This window comes from Macaca nemestrina, chromosome 5, assembly GCF_043159975.1.
Source record: "Macaca nemestrina isolate mMacNem1 chromosome 5, mMacNem.hap1, whole genome shotgun sequence".
Lineage (NCBI taxonomy): Eukaryota > Metazoa > Chordata > Mammalia > Primates > Cercopithecidae > Macaca > Macaca nemestrina.
In genome coordinates this window covers 148459822-148482510 of record NC_092129.1, presented here as the reverse complement: position 1 = coordinate 148482510, position 22689 = coordinate 148459822, and the positions used below count along the sequence as shown (strand labels likewise).

General features: G+C 41.7%; 1 protein-coding gene across 1 annotated transcript in view; it reads right to left on the bottom strand.

Annotated features, from left to right (window-relative positions):
* The window catches only part of LOC105474479 (nudix hydrolase 3), a 113186-nt gene that overhangs the window by 49720 nt on the left and 40777 nt on the right, over window positions 1–22689 (bottom strand). The window contains exon 2 of the mRNA XM_011729154.2: window positions 9728–9838. Within this exon, the coding sequence (XP_011727456.1) occupies window positions 9728–9838 (111 nt within the window). The remainder of the gene's footprint in view (window positions 1–9727; window positions 9839–22689) is intronic.

Genomic DNA, 22689 nt, shown 5'->3' with positions numbered 1-22689 from the left:
CCAGGATGGTCTTGATCTTGTGACCTCGTGATCCACCCGTCTCGGCCTCCCAAAGTGCTGGGATTACAGGCTTGAGCCACCGCGCCCGGCCAATGCTACAATTTTTAAGATGGGCTGAACAAAGCTTTAGAACAGGTGGAATTTAATGAGACCTAGGACTGACAATGCCATGATAAACTACTGAATAATCTCAATCCTTTCATGTTTATATGGAAACTTTTTCTAGTAATAAAAGAAACACACACTCAATGCAGAGAACTTGATAACCTATAAACTAACATAAATATGACCACTGCAAACATTTTGGTGGACATCTTTCAAGGAGCTATAGCATTAGGAGTGTTGGGGACGAAAGATGTCCTGGATTCAAATCTTATCTTGAGCACATTAGGCTGGACACAACTTGTTGGGGCAAATCACTCAACCTCAGCCTTTTCTCTCCTGTAAAATGTAGATAATAACAGTTCCTACTACATACACAGGACCTTTGGAAAAGCTGCTGCAGATGGTACTTAACCATGGGTTGCCATGCTTTTATAGCATGTGACTTCACTACTCTGAGCACAGCTAAGAGAATTAAATATCAGCAACTGATGCAAAGGTAAGGTAGACATTTTCAAAATAGCCAGACGCTGACGATGTGGCCTGGCAGCTCTGCCTAAAGGGGCATACTACATGAAGTTGTCACTAGGCAAAACCAATCAGGTCCTCTCTTAGGAAGGCTGAATACAGAGTCAACAGACCAGTAAGTTTTGCATAAGAGAGGAAAAACACAATATAAAAGCAGTAAGCGAGGAGGCTGAGAAGAGATGAGATAGGCAGGTCCTCCGCGGTAGAAGAGAGGGGCTGAGCCATTGGCATGTGACCGGGCTCCTTGAGCCACTGTGCATTCCCACCGTTGTTCCACCTGCCACGAGTGATGCCTGCCTGTGCAGTGTGACCCAAGTTTCCAGCTTTGTACAGCCTTGGCTGGGCAGGTGCTGTGACAACGTCATGTTCTTCCTCACTTAATTGATGCATTTGGAGAATATGTCTATTTCTGACAACCTAAAAGGATATACTGCAGTTGCATTTCTGCAGCTGTTCCAATAGTTAGGTCAATAATTGTAGCACTCTATGAAGCACTTGAAATATGTGTTGAGCACAGGAGATTCAACAACGAGCAAGAAAAAATGGGGCCGGGCGCGGTGGCTCACACCTGTAATCCCAGCACTTTGGGAGGCCGAGGCAGGTGGATCACCTGAGGTGAGGAGTTCCAGACCAGCCTGGCCAACATGGAGAAACCCCGTCTCTACTAAAAATACAAAATTAGCCAGGCATGGTGGTGCACGCCTATAATCCCAGCTACTTAGGAGGCTGAGGCAGGAGAATCATTTGAACCCAGGAGGCAGAGGTTACAGTGAGCCAAGATCGTGCACTCCAGCATGGGCGACAACAGTGAAACTCCATCTCAAAAAAAGAAAAAAGAAAAAATGGGGACCAGGTACAATGGCTCACACCTGTAATCCCAGCACTTTAGGAGGCTGAGGGAGGAGGGGCTGGAAGCTAGGAGACCCTTGGCAACATAGCAAGACCCTGTCTCTGATAAATAATAATAAATTAGCCAGGCATGGTGGCATGTACCTGTAGTCCCAGATACTCAGGGTGCCAAGGCAGGAAGATTGCTTGAGCCCAGGAGTTTGAGGTTACAGTAAGCTATGACCACACCACTGAACTCTAGCCTGGGTAACAGAGGAAGGAAGGGAAGGAAGGAGGGAAGGAGGGAAGGAAGGAAGGAAGGAAAGGGATGGAAGAGAGGGAAGAGAGGGAAGAGAGGGAAGAGAGGGAAGGGAGGGAAGGAGGGAAGGAGGGAAAGAGAGCAAGAGAGAAAGAAAAACAGAGACAGAAAAACAAAGAGAGAGAAAGGAAGGAAGGAAAGGAAGGAAGGAAGGAAGGAAGGAAGGAAGGAAGGAAGGAAGGAGACTATACAGAGTATAAAGTCTAGCACAAAAGACAGATAATTCAACAAGCAACATCAATAAAGCATGAACAATACCACAGTGCTAGAAATACAGACTGCAATGGAAACATATAGCATGAGTGAACCTACTAGGAGGAATCACAAAGGCTTCATGAATGAAGTAACCTTCACGCTGATGCACTAAATTAGCTATGTTGATTCATGCTGTGTGAACTCCATGACCCCCAGCCTTGTGAAGTTATGGAGTCTTGATGAAGCAAAAGTGAACAGAGTCATGCCCTATCAGGTCACCTAAGAGTTGTGGCCTCATTTAATAGGAAGACTCAGTTTCTTCAGCAGGTAAGCATCTTTCAATCCTAGAAAGATTTAGAATTAAATATAAAAATGTTCAAGGGAGGCCGGGCGCAGTGGCTCAAGCCTGTAATCCCAGCACTTTGGGAGGCCGAGACGGGCGGATCACGAGGTCAGGAGTTCGAGACCATCCTGGCTAACACGGTGAAACCCCATCTCTACTAAAAAATACAAAAAACTAGCCGGGCGAGGTGGCGGGCACCTGTAGTCCCGGCTACTCGGGAGGCTGAGGCAGGAGAATGGCGTAAAAACCCGGGAGGCAGAGCTTGCAGTGAGCTGAGATCCGGCCACTGCACTCCAGCCTGGGTGACACAGCGAGACTCCGTCTCAAAAAAAAAAAAAAAATGTTCAAGGGAATCAATAAGTATTTTATAATTTATAATACTTTAGTCTTAAATATTATAATGTTTATTACCACATTAAGTATTTCTGTGTTAAGGAGACCAGACATAATCTAAGATCTTGTAATGCTTACAAGAATGTTATCTATTCTGGCTGGCAGTCTTGTGGCCTCAAATTTCAAAAATATAGTTGAATAATTTATTTCTGACTCATGATTTTAAGTTAAAAATCTTACAAACCTTATATATAGCATGGGAATATTTAAAGACTCTAAAACATCTTATTTCTAAGAGTAATATATGAGAGTCACAGGAGTTTGTAAAAAAAAGTGTTTCTCTGTGTTTTATAAAACTTTGTATTTCTTTGAAAATGCTGTGTTTTTTTTTTTCTTTTTGTTTTTTAAGATGAGGTCTTGCTATGTTTCCCTGGCTGGTCTTGAACTCCTGGGCTCAAGTGATCATCCTGCCTCGGCCTCCCCAGCAGGTGGGACTATAGGCCCATACCACCAGGCCTGGTTATAAATATTTTTGTCATTAATTTTAATTGACACATAATAATTGTACATATTTATGGAGTACAGTGACATTTTGCTATATGTATACAATATATAATGATAAATCTGGTTGGGCATAACATGGCTGTAATCCCAGAACTTTGGGAGGCCAAGGTGGGCAGATGGCTTGAGCCTAGGAGTTGGAGACCAGCCTTGGCAACATGGTGAAATACAGCCTCTATAAAAATATAAAAATTACCTGGGCACGGTGGCGCGTACCTGGAGTCCCAGGTACTCAAGAGGCTGATATGGAAGGATCATTTGAACTCAGGAGATGGAGGGTGCAGTGAGCCATGATCGTGTCACTGCACTCCAGACTGGGTGACAGAGCAGGGCTCTATCTCAAAACAAACAAACAAATGATGATAAATCAGGGTAATTAGCATATCCATCATCTCAAATATTTATCATTTGTTTGTCTTGGGAACATTCAAAATCCTTACTTGTAGCTATCTGAAAACACACAATTCTCTATGGCCATACCACCATGAACGTGCCCAATCTCTTCTGAAAATAACACAGTAAGTATTAAGTATAGTTACCTTACAGTGCTATAGAACACTAGAGCTTGTACATACAAGAAAGAACAGGAGAATCGCTTGAAACCCAGAGGCGGAGGTTGTAGTGAGCACTCCAGCCTGGATGACAGAGCGGGACTCCGTCTCAAAACAAACAAACAAAAGGTTATATACACACTTTTGAGTGGGGTGGGGGAGTTTGGGAGTGGTGTTGCTGTCCCTAATCCCTGCCTTGTTCAATGTATTTCTTGGCTATTTGTCTTCTTTTGAGAAACATCTATTCATATCATTTGCACATTTTAATATTGGATTCTTTTTTTTGCTGTTGAGTTCTTTGTATACTGAATAGTAATCCCTTGTTGAATGAATATTTTGCATATATATTTTCTCCCATTCTGTAGACTATATCTCCACTGTTGATTCTTTCCTTTGCTGTGCTGAAGGTTTTTAGTTTGATACAATCCCATCTGTCTATATTTGCTTTTGTCACGTGTGCTTTTGAGGTCTTACCTATGAAATCTTTGTCCAGACCAGTGCCCTAAAATGCTTCCCCCTGTGTTTACTTGTAGTAGTTTTTCACAAGACTTTTTTTCATTGAAGAGCTTTATGAAGTTTTTTTTTTTTTAAGTAGGACAACTGAAATTCTCAAAAAAAAAAATCAAATATATTAAATTTATAAATGGAATCTGAAACATCTGAAGGTTTTCAACTAATTGGTATAGAGGTATTATCCACAAAGCCCCTCAAAAAGTGGCTATTAAAATCTCCTACATTTCCAAATGAAAAATCAGATCTGAAAGCATAAACATCTTGAAAACTAAATAAACCTCTAAATAGTGCTTTGTTTACAAAAGCTTCCCTTCAAGGAAAATAAAAAACATCTATCAATATTTCAAGTCTCTGATTTCAAGTCTAATTCTCTGTTAATAAAACTGGAAAATCCACTTCTTTCATTCTGTTTTGATGGAAGCCACTGAACTGTTTCTGTTTTATTTTTATTGTGTGTATATTTTATTTATTTGGATACTTATTCTAAAGTTCAAAGCAGTTCACAGACATTTTTTTATCCTCTCAATAATGCTGGAATAAAATATGGGATAAGATTAGATGATTCTCCTCTGACTGCAGAAAAAATAATTTGCTCAAAGTCAGGAAGGATTATTATTTTTTTCTTTTCTTTTTTTTTTTTTGAGACGGAGTCTCACTCTGTCACCCAGGCTGGAGTGTAGTGGTGCAATCTCTGCTCACTGCAAGCTCCGCCTCTCAGGTTCACACCATTCTCCTGCCTCAGCCTCCCGAGTAGCTGGGACTACAGGCGCCCGCCACCACGACCGGCTAATTTTTTTTTTTTTTGTATTTTTAGTAGAGATGGGGTTTCACCACGTTAGCCAGGATGGTCTTGATCTAAAGTCAGGAAGGATTCTTTAAGGCTGAGAATGGCAGGCAGAGCTTGCCTGCAATCAAAGAAGAATCACATCATCATATCCCATACTTTATTCTAGTATTACTGAGAGAATAAAGTTTCAAGATCAGGATTCTTTCAAGAGAGGAGCTAGGTAAGATACTAACCATATGAGGAGTGTAGTTTAATTATTTGTGCTGCACTTTTCATTTCCTTGTTTCACGAGCACTTTATTCCTATTTCACACTATTCTTCCTTTTACCTATAGAAGGATAGTATGCAATTTCCAGGAAACAAAAGTACAGTACCCTATATCCTTCCTACTCCCTCAATGCATTTCCTGTTGCAAACATCTGGTTTTCTACATCTTAGCTGCACTTGTATAACCGAGGGACAACTCGACTGTAACACTCAAACACAGAACAGCAACAGTGACAACAAATAAGGTAAGCTTTCCTGAAAGAGACACAAATTCCAAATGTGCTCTACAAAAGTAGAACGGCCAGAGATATTCCAACCACAACTCCCAAAACCAAGTATCAAGTCTTTGCACAAGGTCTTTGAACCTTTTCCTCTCTCTCTACTAGCGAACCACCACTCCATTTCAGGTCTTGTAACAATCTGTCTGAATCCACAACTGCATGGTCACTCTCAAATACTATTTTTGCCTTAAGCACCTTAGAACCTACAGAAGCCAACTGGATTGAAATCAAAATTATTCAGTTTAGGTCCACCAACGGGCCCTACCACACCACTTATTTGAACAGTCAAACTTCGAGTTCCTACAGAAAGAATTAGGCAAAGCTTCTGGTGCCCTCAGGCCTAGGGATGCAAAGTACAGAATCATACCTGGCCTTCAGGGTGTGTCTACACCCTTCTAATTCTGCATTATCCCAGGTCTGACAGGAAAGTGGGAACCCAATTCTGCTTCACAGTAAAGAAAAGCTCACCAGCTACTTCATCCCTCCTCTATCTAATCTCCCTTATGTGGGGATATAATGTACAAGACCACCATCACACTACCTACTGTATCCCCAAAGTCCCTCCAAAATGGAAAAATCTTAAATGAGCAGGTCTATAACCATCCAGACATTCTCCTAGGAGCCAGTCTTTGTGCCAGAGTTGGCTACTCTGCCAACAAGTGCCCCAGCATGCTGTACAAACCGTTCCCTCAAAGTTGAATTTTCAAATTATAGTTTCCTATTAACTCTGTATTCTTAGTGAGACGTTAAGCTCATGTGATGATGGTAGAACCCAAATTTCTGTATCCCCAATTTGTGGCCCGGTATTTTGTGCAAGATGGATAGGCACTCAATATCTGTTGAACAGACAAGTAACATTCAATCAGTAAACAGTTATGAGGAAGGTGCAGATTCTGAACTGGATCCTGTCACAGCTTCATTTTCCCACAGAAACAGGTCTGCCTGATTAAACTACTGACACACTGTAGATCAGACACCTCTCTCACGGGCCACTGGACACTCTTCTCTAGAGGGGGATGCTTTGCAAAGACACCTCAATTCCTTGATGGGTTAGCATGGCCAAGCAGAGGAGAACGTCTGATACAACTAAAGCAGCTGTTAACATTCACAGGGAATCTGGTTGGGTCAAGATTTTTAATTGCAGACAACAGAATTCCACCTGATTAGTTTAAGATAATGGTTTATAAGGGATAAAAACAGTTTACAAAATCACTAGGAGGGTTCAAGAAACACAGACCAAGGTTCCAAGAACAATTCTTAAAACCACATGGCAGAACTGGACTGCCAAGGGAGTTGCTGTCTCTGGGATGGATCAGGAAGCTGCCAAATAAAAGCCACCAGCCAAATCAGGAAGTTGACACTATAGCTGCCAATTCCAAAACCATATCTCCTTTGTCTAAATGTGTGCCACCAAAACAGATGGGCCCGCTGCTCTCAGAACATGACCTCCTCGTGAGTACAGCAATCTTGTACAAGTGCTTTGTATTGGGGATATCTAAATATCATCAAGGAGACTTAGTTGCATTCCTTACCTGAGTCTAGGAAAAGTACTTTTTAGCTTTCTAATCTCTCCATGTCAGAAGAGTCATTGGAATGGGTGTGGAGACCACTAAACCACAGTCCATCCCTCAAAGAGCATTTCTCTCCACAGATCCATCAGGAAGAATTCTCAGAACACTCATTGGTAAGAATTCAATACTCTAAGGCAGTAGGATCTCAAAATCACCAGAGGTCCTATTAGAATCAGATTCTGATACAGTAGATCTGGGTTGGGGTCTGAGATTTTCCATTTCTAACAAGCTCCTGGCTGATGCTGATGTTGCTGGTCCATCAATTACACTCTGAGTAGCAAGAGCTTAAACCAGGCATTATCTATGGTTCACCACAGTTTTTATAAATAAGGCTTCACTGGAACATAACCGGGCCCATTTGTTTATGTATTTTACTGTCTATGGTTACCTTTGCCCTATAATGGCAGAGTTAAGTAGCTGTGACAGAGACTGTATGGCCTGTATAATAAATTTTTTCTCACTCTAAAATTATATATTATCTATTCATTTTTTTTAGAGTAAACATGTATTGGCACATTCCAATATAAGTTAAATTTCTAACAAAATAAACATTTTATCTTCTCTTATTGGTCATGCTTTTCAATTGCTTTAAATTAAAGTCTAAGAGGTTTCTCAAAGTCAAATCCTAGACGGTGAAGGCTCTAGTAGTTTAAACAAGGAACTGATATACCTTTTGCCAGGAAGTTTAAGCACAAGCATGTGAAGCAACTCTGGAACACCAACATAAAGAGTCCGCTGGGGACCTTCTGGGGAAAATTTCTTTTCTCTCAAATAAAGAGACCCATGAGGTAAAACTGTGTGCCCTACATTTGAAAAGAATGTATAAGGATAGAGCTGTGATAGCCATCTTGTCACCACAGGAGACAAGCCCGCAAACAAAAGCCAATGTACCAAGGATGGCAGAACAGAAAGACGGGAAGCACCTGGGTTCTTAATACTGCTGAGTCAGCCAACCTGGGACGACTTATTATGTGATATAATAAGCCTGTTACGGAACAGTAATGGGCATAATATTATTTTCAGCTGCATACATCCTACATGGTAGAGTGATACATAATTCACAAAGGATATTCATACTCATGTTCTCATTTGAACCTCATATTCCCCTCCCTCCCTCCACGATGGAGTAAAAAGGAAGATATTCAAATGACGGACAAAGGTCCAGGGTGTTTAAAGTTATTTTCTCATAGGTCACACAGTTATTAACTGACAGTAACAGAAACCAGGATTCCCACGTCAATGTTCTCTTCATTACACCCTCTCTTGATTCCATTTGGTTCTACCCGGGTTAGCCTCCTGTAAGAATGCCTTCTCATATCCTCTCTGTCAATGTTTATCACTTTCTATACTCTGACAATTTCCATTTAGGGTATTTCTTCAGCATCTGCATTGTTCCAACCATTGTTCCATCTATCAAAGAAGCATATATTAATTACTTTCTGTTCACCTAGCTGTGTAATAGGCACGGAAAGTAAGGATTTTTGATGGGAAACGTGATTTTTGCCCTCAGAGAGAACAATTTAGTTATGGGAGTAAGATAGATGCTACAACGACAGTAACATAAGCCAATGTAAGTCTAGGAATTCAGAGCGAGAATCAAGACTTCCTTGGATATTCCAAGGGTAAGATTATTCTAAGTGCACTTCACCAAAAGCTGGATCCAAAAGAAACATAGAAATTAGACTTGTTGTAAGTGCTTTTTTATATGTTCTTAGAATCAATCTTAAATTCCCTCCAGAACAAGGAAATGGATTTCAAAAGCACTACCTATGTGACCAGGGTGAGTAAACTGTGGCAATAAAGCTTACACAACTGAGTTATGAGTCCTAAATGAGATAACAAGAAGAGCAGAGCATGGTGTCACCACAAGAGGCTATGGGAAAACAATAGTTCGTTTCTCTGGGTTTTGAATTGCAATCTGTTTCTCAGTTTCCCCCAGACTGTAAATGCCTGAAATAAGAGAACTAAGGGTCCATGACTTTATTTCTTCTATTTATTCTGGAGTATCTAGTAGGATATCATGGCCCAGAAACTCAACACATGTATGTGGAACATCTTGTGACTAAATAAAAAAGAAGATACTATTATCTCTCAAGTTGTACCATAGTATCTAGCTAACAGATTCACTGCTTTAGCCACAGTTCCATGGCTAGGATGCAGTAAGCACATGAAAACAAGGGCCTCCTCCAAAGCTTAATGACAATAAGTCATTTATACTAATGCTGCCTGTTCCTCTTACTCCTTAGAGGTGAGGAACGATTTGCTTCTTGATTTTGTGCCACAGGTAATAGGCAGTGTTGGAAGAAATCCATGGGAAGTCACAAAAGTCTGGCATAAAAAGTCATGGGAAGTCTGGCATAGAGTGCCTGGTTAACATTACCATGTCACAACCCCATCCGGTAATAAAGGAGGGACCGGGTAACCATTCATTGCCCTTTTTCTGTGACTGTACATTTATTCAGTGAGTGCTGATTTATTAAAGAACTACACAGATAGGACAGGTTCATGATGACGAGGCATAGCTGTGCCCTCTCTTCTCCATGCATACCTCCTCACAGACTTCACGAACTGCTGCCACACTTGGCTCCTCCTCAGGCTCCATGCCTCCTCCAGGGACAATCCATCTGTCTGGATGGCGACTACTGCTCACAAGTAGCACCTGTTAAGTCACAAAGGTTGCATGGGGGGGTTAAAAATTCAAAAAGACACATCCACACAAATTCAGAGTTTAAACACCACAAACATCAAAGTAACCAAGACCCATTCTTTGTTTATGCCTTCCCAAATCACTTCTTGCAAAGTAGCTTTCGTTTCTATTTGAAAAAGTAGGCAATCAGCCAGTAAAAGCAGAAGGGCATCTGAAGACCATTATCTCTACACTCCCCTCAGACACTCAATCACCTGCTCATTTATCCCCTCCTTGTTCCTTTTGCCCTTTGGACACAGACCTGACAAGGTGGAAAAAAGACTTAAAAAAAAAAGAAGATTGTCACTGATGAGCCTGTCAGCACTGAAAAAGCTGGCCAGAAGACAGAAGGCCCTTGACCATGATTGCCATTGTGATCCAACACTTCCCCACCAAGTTTCTCACTCATGAACTGGGAGCTGTATCCCAGTTCCTGCTCCATCAGATGGCCACAGGCCAATACAATACACCACCCTAGACTCTAAGGGACCCTAATTCTCCTGGCCACATGAGAAGTAGAAAAATTCCTTTCATCACATTTTCAGCTAAAATAAAACCGGACTTTTTTTTAAAGACTCAGCCAGCATTCTGGTCAGAGTTGAAATAAAAATCTAGAATTTGCCTAGTTCCTTTTCCTTCCTTATCCCTCTCTGTAGGAAAGATGCTAAACAAAGTCAGTTGGACTCCCTGTTTGGAGGCTGAGTTGAGTTGGCATTATTTCCAAAGGAAATAAAGGAATCTTCAACTGCTCCCTAAACCATTACTTTCTGATGATGACCTGTGAGCCTACAAACCAAACTCTGCAACCATCCTTGTTGCCTCAAATGAAATGCTACTTCCTCTCTGGCCCTTACAGATTCCACCACTGCCTTCTAGTTAATGACATTCCAGTTATCCCCAGCCTCTTCCTTGAGGTCTCTGCGGCTATGGACCCTTGGAAACTCTACCTTCATCCTCAGTCTCTCTTTTCCCTGTCATAAGAGATTCTTCTGATGCTCATCTACAAAATATGTGATCTGTAGATTCATAGAAGATCATGGTGTTATGGGAAGGAAATCCATGAATCCATATTCAGTCACTTGTGTATAAGCCATGGACTGAAAAATTGTCTTAAATTTACAAGTACTATTTTTCAAATATATTTTAAGTTCTGCTTTGATTAATACAATGCAAAATAATTTAAAATACTATGAAATCCACAGTTTTTGGTTGATATGTACATATACTCAGTTAAAAGGTACTATAAGAGCCAGGTGTGATGGCTCACATCTGTAATCCTGGCACTTCGGAAGGCCAAGGCAGGAGGACTGCCTGAGCCCAGGAGGTCAAGACTAGCCTGGACAACATGATGAGACCTCGTCTCTACAAAAAAACAAAACAAAACAAAACAAAATACAACATTTAGCCAGACTTAGTGGTGCACACCTGTGGTCTCAGTTACTTGGGAAGACTTCTTGAGCCCAGGAGTTTGAGACTGCCGTGAGCTATGATCAAGCCACTGCATTCTAGCCTAGGCCACAGAGTGAGACACCCAACTCAAAAAAAAAAAAAAAAAAATCCTCTCATTGGACTATCTCAGACCTTATACGAAATCAAAATAGACCAACAACCTAAACGTAAGAGCTAAAACTATAACACATTTAGAAGAAAACACAGGAGTAAACTGTCATGATCTTGAATTTGGCAAGATATGCCAAATTCTTAGATATGAAGCATGAGCAACAGAAGGGTAAACAAGATAAATTGATCTTTACTGAAACTAAAAACTTCTGTGTAACAAAGGACATAATCAGGAATGTGAAAAGACAACCTACACAACAGGAGGAAATATCTGCAAATTCTATATTTAATACAGGTCCAGTATCTAAAACAACAAAAAGATAAACAGCATTTCTACAGAGAAGATATACAAATGGCTAATAAGCACATGAAAAGATGCTCAACATCATTAGTCATTAGGGAAATGCAAAGTAAAACCAAAATGAGATACTACTTCGCACTCACTAGGATAGCTATAATTCAATCAACCAAACACAGCATAAGAAGTGCTGGCAAGGATGTAGAGAAATTGGAATCCTCGTACACTGCTGATAGAAATGTACAATGCTTCATTCAGCCACTGTGGAAAACAATTTGGTTGTTCCTCAGTAAGTTAAACATAAAGTTACCATTAGATCTAGTAACTCCACTGCTAGGTTTGTAACCAAAAGAACTAAAAACAGGTACTCAAACAGATACTTCCATACAAATGTTTATAGCAGCATTATTTACAATAACCAAAAGGTAAAAACTCAAATATCCAATAAGAGTGAATGAATAAACAAAATGTGGCCTATACATACAATGGGATATTATTCAGCCATTAAAAAAACGAATTGCTGACAGATGCTACAACATGGATGAACCTTGAAAACATGCTAAGTGAAGGAAGCCAGGCACAGAAGGTCACATATGGTATGATTCCATGTATATGAAATACACAGAATAAGCAAATCCAGAGAAACAGAAACCAGATTGGTGGTTACCAGGAACTGGAGGAAGGGGAAAACGAGTAGCAACTGCCTAACAGGTACAGGGCTTTATTTGGGGAAGATGAAAGTATTCAGAAAGTAGATATGAAATGGTGATTGCTAAATGCCAATGAATTGTTCATTTTAAAATGGCTAATGTGGCCGGGCGTGGTGGCTCAAGCCTGTAATCCCAGCACTTTGGGAGGCCGAGACGGGCGGATCACAAGGTCAGGAGATCGAGACCATCCTGGCTAACACGGTGAAACCCCATCTCTACTAAAAAAAATACAAAAAACTAGCCAGGCGAGGTGGCAGGCGCCTGTAGTCCCAGCTACTCGGGAGGCTGAGGCAGGAGAATGGCATAAACCCGGGAGGTGGAGCTTGCAGTGAGCTGAGATCCGGCCACTGCACTCCAGCCTGGGCAACAGAGCGAGACTCCATCTCAAAAAAATAAATAAATAAAAAATAAAAAAGCTAATGTAATGTGAATTTCATTTCAATTTAAAAAATACTAGTTTTGCAATCACAGTATTATTATTATTATTATTTATTTATTTTTTTTGAGATGGAGTTTTGCTCCTGCTGCCCAGGCTGGAGTACAGTGGTGCAATCCTGGCTCACAGCAACCTCTGCCTCCTGGGTTCAAGTGAATCTCCCGCCTCAGCCTCCCGAATAGCTGGGATTACAGGCGCCCGCCACCATGTCCAGCTAGTTTTTTGTATTTTTAGTAGAGATGGGGTTTCACCGTGTTGGCCAGGCTGGTCTTGAACTCCTGACCTCAGGTGATCCACCCACCTCAGCCTCTCAAAGTGATGGGATTACAGGTGTGCGACCATGCCCAGCCAATCACAGTCATTTTTTAAAAGCTGAAGGGAGTCAGTGCTACTTTTTTTCCCCCAGAGTCTATACCTCAATGGAGTAAGCTTCCAGGTTATCCTTAGTTTTGTTTTGAGATGGAGTTTCGCTCTTGTTGCCCAGGCTGGAGTTCAATGGCGTGATCTCAGCTCACCACAACCTCCGCCTCCCAGGTTCAAACGATTCTCCTGCCTCAGCCTCCTGAGTAGCTGGGATTATAGGAATGCACCACCATGCCCGGCCAATTTTTGTATTTTTAGTACAGATGGGGTTTCTCCATGTTGGTCAGGCTAGTCTCGAATTCCCGAACTCAGGTCATCCGCCTGCCTAGGCCTCCCAAAGTGTTGGGATTACAGGCGTGAGGCACCGCGCCTGGCCAGTGATTTACTAAATCATAAAACTAGTGCCTGTGACCAATAACTGTGACCAATCTTACATTTTAAAACATTCCTTATCAAAAGAAAATAAACCCAAATATAAGCATGTAGGTTAATTCAAATTACAAGGTTAAAAAAAAAAAGCCCTCCAAAGACTCTAGACAAAGGCATTTAAGTCATATTTATCCAACTACAAAAAGATTCAAGAAGAAAAAGTAGTAAAATGGGTTAATCCTCCACTGACTTGTTGTATAAATAACAACACATAGTCTTTCTTCCCTCACTTCCCGGTAAAGTGCTTGCCAGCCATTATAAACCTACGCATTGCTTCAAAGGCTGACTAAGGCCATGCAATGAAGTTACAGTCCAAAAGAAAAACCTTTACAGGAATATTTCAAAGCTAAAGCAAAGAAAAGGAAACCTCTGACAAAGTATAAGCATTCAATTTCTAAATTTCAATCAATGTGAAACACTAATTAGTAAACCTAGCAAGTGTTACTGCTTTGCACATTCAACCATGACTATATGAACTAAGACTACAATAATGAGGCTGAAGGAAGCAAGCCTCATTAGTTTGTAGCCACACTTCAAAGCAAACACTGTTACTGGTAAATAGCTCTCCTCGGTAAGTTTCCTTGACAACCTATTGAGAATTTACTACCAAAAAAAAAAAAAGTTTCTGTGTTTTGTAGAGACAGGGTCTCATTCTGTTGCCCAGGCTGAAGTACAGGGGCAGGATCAAAGTTCACTGCAGCCTCAAACTCCTGGGCTGTAGGGATCCTCCAGCTTCAGCCTCCTGAGTAGCTGGGACTACAGGTACACAGCACCACGCTCGGCTAATTTAAAAAATTTTTAAACTTCATTTTTTTGAGATGGGGGTCTCACTATGTTGGCCAGGTTGGTCTTGAACTCCTGGTCTCAAGCAATCCTCCTGCCTTGGCCTCCCATTGTGCTAGGATCAAAGGCATGAGCCACTGTGTCCACCCACAAAAAATTTTTCACTTTAGCCAGTGGTTTTACTCCTTCCTATCATATAAAGTACTAAATGGTGTTCCGGTCAGTAAATTCTTATTCTGAAGTTTGATTTTGACATATACAATTATCTGAAAAGGAATTAAGTGCAAAAGCTCCAAAAAGATTCTGAAAATAACACACTAAGGGGGAAAAATTACCTATTCAACAAATGTTCATTAAGTATCATCATGAGCCAGGAACTGGAGACGTAGAGATTAAATACACTGCAGTTTGCAGGCAGATCAAAGTGGGAAACCAGTTGACCAGGTATCAGACCATTTTGAAGCTTTAGTCATTGAGACAGGTGATATCTATGCAGAGGTGGATAAAGAGACCCACAGAACACACCCACCCATAAACAGACTCTTGGATTCATGATACAGGTGGCTCTGTAGAGCAGGCAGAAATCAACAGGTGGCGCAGTGACAACTTGTTTTCCACAGGGGCACAGCAGAAAAAACATTGTATTGATTTGTGACATGTGTGCAGTGAAATGATAAAGAAATCTGTGGGAATGATATACCTAATGAAGGGAGGGAGAAATACAGCAGGAACACGACTGTTTTATTTCTTAGAAATTGTTGTGGGGTTTTTTGCTAAATAGTGCTTAATATAAATTTTTAAAATATAAAAGAAACCCATAGTCCCTGCCCTAAAGGAACCGAGTATCTAGTGGAAGACCAAAAAAGAGTAATTATACAGACTGAGAAATACGTAGCTTGAGGATACCACAGTGGTAATGAAAGGAGATACTTGCCCGGATGTACTGGCTCATGCCTGTAAACCCAGTAGTCCCAGTTACTTGGGAGGCTGAGGTAGGAGGTGCACTTGAGCCCAGGAGTTCAAGACCAGCCTGGGCAACATAGAGAAACACCCATGTCTACCAAAATCAATCAATCAATCTATATATATACACATATATGTACACATACATATATATGTGTGTGTATATATATATAAAATTAGACCAGGTGCAGTGGCTCATGCCTGTAATCCTAGCACTTTGGGAGGCTGAGGCAGGCAGATCACTTGAGTTCAGGAGTTCAAGACCCCATCTCTACAAAAAAAAAAAAAAATTAGCCAGGCACGATGGTGTGAGCCTGTAGCCCCAGCTATTCAGGAGGGTGAGGCAGGAGAATTGCTTGAGCCCAGGAGGAGGAGGTTGCAGTAAGCCAAGATTACATCACTGCACTCCAGTCTGGGAGATGGGAATGAAACCCTGTCTCAAAAAACAAAAGCAACAACAACAGAAACCCTAAACAAAAAAAATAGCCAGGTGTGGTGGTGCATGTTTACAGTTCCAGCTTCTGGGGAGGCCGAGGTGGGAGGATTGCTTGAGCCCAGGAAGTCGAAGCTGCAGTGAGCTATGATCCCACTACTGCACTCCAGCCTGCGTGACAGAGCAAGACTCTGTCTCAAAAAAAAGAAACAACAACTCAGACTCAGGGAGTAGGGGATGGATCATGACTGAGAAATGATATGGGAAGGTTTCTCTTTTTTCTTCAGACAAGATCTCGCTCTTTTGCCCAGGCTGGAGTGCAGTTGTACAATCATAGCTTACTGCAGCCTTGGACTCCTGAGCTCAAGTGATCCTCCTGCCTCAGCCTCCCAAGTAACTGGGACAACAGGCATGTGTCACCAAGCCTAGTTAATACTTTTTATTTTTACTTTGTAGAGATGGTGTTTTGCCATGTTGTCCAGGCTGGTCTTGAACTCCGGGACTCAAGGGATCCTCCTGAATTGGCCTCTAAAACCCAATGTGAGTTTTAGAAAGGTAACTTTGACATATGTTGGAGATGGGAAAGCATGCTAATGGAGCAGGTTCCTGCGGTAATGCAGGTTGAGAAATGATTAAGACAGTAGGAGTGGGAAGCGGAAGGAAGTGACAGGTTTCCAGATACATAGAAAGAAGAGTCTATAAGGCCAAGTGACTGACAGGACGTGGGAATATGACTCCTTGGATATGGGCTGGATCAATGGTGTAGCAGCCTTCCAGGGAGAATATGGAGGCGTCAGTGGAGGAGGGAACCACAGGGAGGAGTTGTGAAATCATCCTCTGAACATATGAATTTGAGGGTTCAGTGAGATGTCTAATGAGTATTTCTGGTGAGAAATTGTATGAATGTGGGACTGGAATTAAGAGGGAAACCGACGGTGATTTTGTAAACAATGGTATCAGAATCTTCCAGCCAGAATAAGACTAACACAAGGGGAACATGGGCATTTGCAAAGCTCTGGCCAGAGGATCTGACCCCTTTCTCCCTATCCACCCACCATCCACCTTGGTATCAGCCAAGTCTCCATTCCTACTGCCAAGGGTATAGTGGGCATAGATACACTCCAGAGATCCTAGGTCAAAGTTCTGGAAATACTCTCCTTAAAGAAATTAGATTAGGCCGGGCACGGTGGCTCACGCCTGTAATCCCAGCACTTTGGGAGGCCGAGGCGGGTGGATCACGAGGTAAGGAGATTAAGATCATCCTGGCTAACACTGCGAAACCCCGTCTCTACTAAAAATACAAAAAATAAGCCGGGCATGGTGGTGGGTGCCTGTAGTCCCAGCTACTCGGGAGGCTGAGATAGGAGAATGGTGTGAACCCGGGTGGCGGAGCTTGCAGTGAGCCAAGATCGCGCCACTGCACTCCAGCCTGGGCGACAGAGCGAGACTCCGTCTCAAAAAAAAAAAAAAAAAAAGAGATTAATTACGGTGATAATCTATGCCATAGGAAATCGTGATTAACAAACTACATGATTAGACATGTTACTGATTTCTGGAGAATCAACTGCATGCAGTAAAGCACTCAACATGATCTTGTTTCCAACAATGCAATTCCCGTGACATTTTACAAGCCCCTCAACACTGCCAATACTGCCAGAGTGCTCTGCTGGTACCCCAGATGGCACCAGGACCATATCCTATCAAATCTGTGATATGCTCTGCAAATTGCATCTTCAGATGAGCCCTTTAAATAATTTATGTGTCCCTTCTTAAAAACAAGGCCAAGATAAAAGTGAGTAATTATCTGTAAAAGTGAGTAACTGTACTTGTTTGGATTCCAGATAAATGGACATTTACTATATTTTACACAATGTTTTAAAGAACAGCTGTCACAAGTTCTTGTGCATGATGATCCCATAAAATGTTTAAAAGATGAGTAAAGCTGAGTATGAGGTTAAATAACTTGCTGAAAGTAAATCAATAAATTATCATAGGGCCAAGCACAGAAGTTTCAGTTTCTACAGCTTTAAAGCATTTTACTATTTTTAACAACTCTTTTAAAAATTTAAAACTTTTTTTAGCTACAGAGGAACTAAAAAAAAAAATGCTCAAAGAAGGAACCACTAGACATAAACAGTCAATTTACAAAATGCCTTATAAACATTGCTTCACCTTAGTTAGCTTATCAGGCCGCTTATTTAACCAAAGAGGAAATTCCCTGCCTAGTACAAAGAAACATCATACTGTGTTATGAACAGATATTCTGACAGTTTTTACCTTGGGAGCAACAAGATTATTTTAAGAACAATATGAAAAGGTTTCCACAGACACAAACTATTACACAGATATCGGGGCCAGGCACAGTGGCTCACATCTGTAATCTCAACACTTTGGGATGCACACTGACAGAAACTTTAAAAAGAAAAAAAAAAAAACTTTGGTGGCCAGGTGCAGAGGCTCACCCCTGTCATTCCAGCACTCTGGGAGGCTGAGGTGGGGGTATCACTTGAGCCCAGGAGTTTGAGAGCAGCCTGAATAACGTACTGAGACCCCATCTCTACACACCCCCACCTCAAAAAAAAAAAAAAAAAAAAAAAAAACCCACACACACTTTGTGAGGCCAAGATGGCAGGATCTTTTGAGGCCAGGAGTTTAAGACCAGTCTGGGCAACATGGAGAGAGACCTTGTCTCTATTAAAAAAAAAAAAAAAAAAAAAAAATTAGCCAGACCTAGTGGTGTATGCCTGTAGTCCCAGCTATTTGGGAGGCTGAGGCAGGAAGATCACCTGAGCTCAGGAGATTGAGGTTACAGTGAGCTATGACTATGCACTGCACTCCATCCTAGGCAATAAGGCAAGACCCTGTCTTTAAACAAAAAAAAAAAATTAGAGGGCCGGGTGTGGTGACTCATGCCTGTAATCCTAGCACTTTGGGAGGCCGAGGCAGGCGTGTCACCTGAGGTCAGGAGTTCGAGACCAGCCTGGCCAACATGGTGAAACCGTGTCTCTACTAAAAATACAAAAATTAGCTGGGTGTGGTGGCAGGTGCTTGTAATCCCAGCTATTGGGAGACTGAGGGAGGAGAATTGCTTGAACCCGGAAGGCGGGGGTTGCAGTGAGCTGAGATCGTGCCATTGCATTCCAGCCTGGGCGACAAGAGTCAAACTCCGTCTCCAAAAAAAAAAAAAAATAGAAAAACTATATATACACACAGATGTATCATTCTTAAGTGAGTCCCCAGGGTGTACAGAGATTGCCTCTGTACAGTACAATCAGCAGTGCTAAGGAGGAAGTGTTTTACTTTAAAACCTTGAGTATGGCTTGAATATTTTAGAACAAGTATTTAAGATGTATAAATGGAGGTGGGCATGGTGGCTCACACCTGTAATCCCAGCACTGTGGGAGCCCAGGAGTTCGAGAACCAAGTGGACAACAAGGCAAGGTCCCGTTTCTACAAAAAAAAAAAAAAAAAAAAATCTTACAATTGGCCAAGAACAATGCCAAACACTATTTCTTAGGAAATTTATGAAAGCCAAATAAAGTGAATGAAATATTTAAAATGCTCCAGTTTCTCGAGGTTATTTTACTGTATCATTATTTTTTGAGACAGGGTCTCACTCTGTTGCCCATGCTGGACTGCACTGGAGCCATCTTGGCTCACTGTAGCCTGAACTTCCTGGGCTCAAGCAATCCTCTCAATACCCCCCACCCACTCCAGCAGCTGGGACTACAGGTGTGCACCACCACACCTGGGTAATTTTTGCATTATTTGTAGAGACAGGGTTTCACCACATTCCACAGGCTGGTCTCAAACGCCTGGGCTCAAGCAATCCATCTGTTTCAGCCTTTCAAAGTGCTGGAATTAGAGGCATGAGCCACCACACCTGGCCTTGAGGTTATTTTAATAAACAAAGTCACAGTAACAGCATTTCCTGATATCCATGAATTGCATAATTTTCCCACAGTCTTAGAACTATAGGAATATACTGTAAAATTCCTGCTCATCAATATGCTGATTTTGCCAAGCCATGTACCAAATTATCGCCTCCATAATACGTGCTCAAACAGAAGACATTCACTGTAAACTCAAGGGCAGCTATTGTGTTCCCGAGGTAGCATCAACTTATTAACCACAATTCAGTCTATTTTAAGATGTCAAAGTTTAAACCACAAATGTATACTGTCATCTTTATAGAGGAGGACAGTCAGGAGACTTTGGGTTACAGGTCTGCCTCTGACGCCAGTCACATAAATGCAATGAAAAAATTAACTCTCTCTAGACTTCAGCTTTTTCAGTTTTAAAATGAGATGGCCCAAATCTATAAAATTCTTTCAGCATTAATATTCTATCATTCTAAATTTATACAGGTATATGTGTCTAGAATTTGTCTTCCTAATTCTACTCTTTTCAAACAACTATTTTTTCAATAGTACATAATGTGTATATTCAAAGGGCATAAAAAAAAAAACATAGCAAGCCTTCTCTTAACTCTGTCCCAAGAGGCACTTCTTGTGAAGACTTCTAGAGATATTCTAACGTATGAGTATAAATAAATACATATTTATTCTTTTCTTTCCTCTTTGTCAACCCCAATAGTAACCCATTATACACATTGTTCTACTTTGCCTTTTCACTTAAATCTTGGAGATCATTTTATCAGCACATTCTGAGAGCCCCTTCCTTTTTTAAAATAACCACAGGGTATGTTTTTAAAACTTATTATTTATTATACACAAATTTCAAACATGCATAAAAGTAGAGAGAAAATATAATGAATTCCTAAGTAGTCCAACTTCAGTAACTATCAATGTTTGCCAATCTTGTTTTACTTACCTATACACAACCCCAAAGTATTTTTTTTTTTTTTTTTTTTTTTGAGACAAGAGTCTTGCTCACTACAACCTCCATCTCCAGAGTTCAAACGATTCTCCCACCTCAGCCTCCTGAGTAGCTGGGATTAAAGGTGCATGCCACCACATCCAGCTAATTTTTGTATTTTTTTTTGGTAGAGACAGGGTTTCACCATGTTGGCCAGGCTGGTCTCGAGCTCCTGACCTCAAGTGATCCACCTGCCTTGGCCTCCCAAAGTGCTAGGATTACAGGCATGAGCCACACCTGGTCTTGTTTTTAAGCCAGAATCTCGCTCTATCGCCCAGGCTGGAGTGCAGTGGCGCATCATAGCTCACTGCAGCCTTGACCTCCAGGGTTCAAGAAATCCTCCCACTTCAGCCTCCTGAGTAGCTGGGACTACAGGCGCCTGCCACCATACTTGGCTAATACTTATTTGTAGAGACAGGGTTTCGCCATGTTGCCCAGGCTAGTCTTTTTTTTTTTTTTGGTTTTTTTTTTGAGACAGAGCTGCCTAAGCTGGAGTGCAATGGTGTGGTCTCGGCTCACTGCAACCTCTGCCTCCCGGGTTCAAGCGATTCTCCTGCCTCAGTCTCCCAAGTAGCTGAGAATACAGGTACCCGCCACCAAGTCCGGCTAATTTTTGTATTTTTAGTAGAGACAGGGTTTCACCATGTTGGCCAGGCTGGTCTCAAACTCCTGACCTCAGGTGACCCGCCCACCTCAGCCTCCCAAAGTGCTGGGATTACAGGCGTGAGCCACTGCGCCTGGTCCCAGGCTAGTCTTGAACTCCTGGACTCACGGGATCCACCTACCTTAACCTGCCAAAGTGCTGGGATTACAGGCATGAGCCACTGGGCCTGGCCAGGAGTTTGAGGCTGCAGTGCTCTATGATCATGCCTATGAACAGCCACTGCACTCCAGCTGGGCAGTACAGTGAGATTTCATTTCAAATAAACACACACACACACGTGCACACACACATACACACACACACACATTTGGCCAGCCGCAGTGGCTCACGCCTGTAATCTCAACACTTTGGGAGGCCGAGGCAGGTAGATTGCTTGAGGTCAGGAGCTCGAGACAAGCCTGGCCAACATGGTGAAACCACATCTCTACTAAAAACACAAAAATTAGCCAGGCGTGGTGGCGGGTGCCTGTAAACCCAGCTACTAGGGAGGCTGAGGCAGGAGAACTGCTTGAACCCAGGAGGCGGAGGTTGCTGTGAGCCAAGATCGCACCACTGCACTCCAGCCTGGGCGACAGAGCAAGAGTCTATCTCAGGAGAAAAAAAAAAAAAATATATATATATATATATATAAAATATTTATATATTGACTTTATATTCTGTGCCATACTAAATTCACTTATTTGTTCTAGCAGCTTTTTGGTGGATTCCTTAGGATTTTTCTACATAGATGATCATGTTATCAGCAAATAAAGATAGTTTTGCTTCTTCCCCTTTAATTTTTATGTATTTTATTTCTCATTCATGCCTTACTGTACTGGTTAGGGCTTCCAAAATAATATTGAATAGCAGTGGTAAGAGGAGACAACCTTATCTATTCCCAATCTTAGGGGGAATGTATTCATTTTTTCAATATTAAGTATGATGTTAGCTGTTTGGCGTAGATGTCCTTTATCAGGTTAACGAAGTTCCACTCCTAGTGCTGAGTTTTGCTTTGTTTTGTTTTGTTTTCTTTTTGAGATGGAGTCTCACTCTGTCGCCCAGGCGGGAGTGCAGTGGCCGGATCTCAGCTCACTGCAAGCTCCGCCTCCTGGGTTTACGCCATTCTCCTGCCTCAGCCTCCCTAGTAGCTGGGTTTACAGGCTTGAGCCACCACGCCCGGCTGTTTAGTTTTTTTTTTTATAAATGGATATTGGATTTTGTCAAATGTTTTTTCTGAATCTACTGATACGATGATATGGTGGTTCTTTTTTTTAGTCTGTCAGTGTGGTAAAGTACACTGACCAGTTTTTAAATGTTAAACCAGCCTT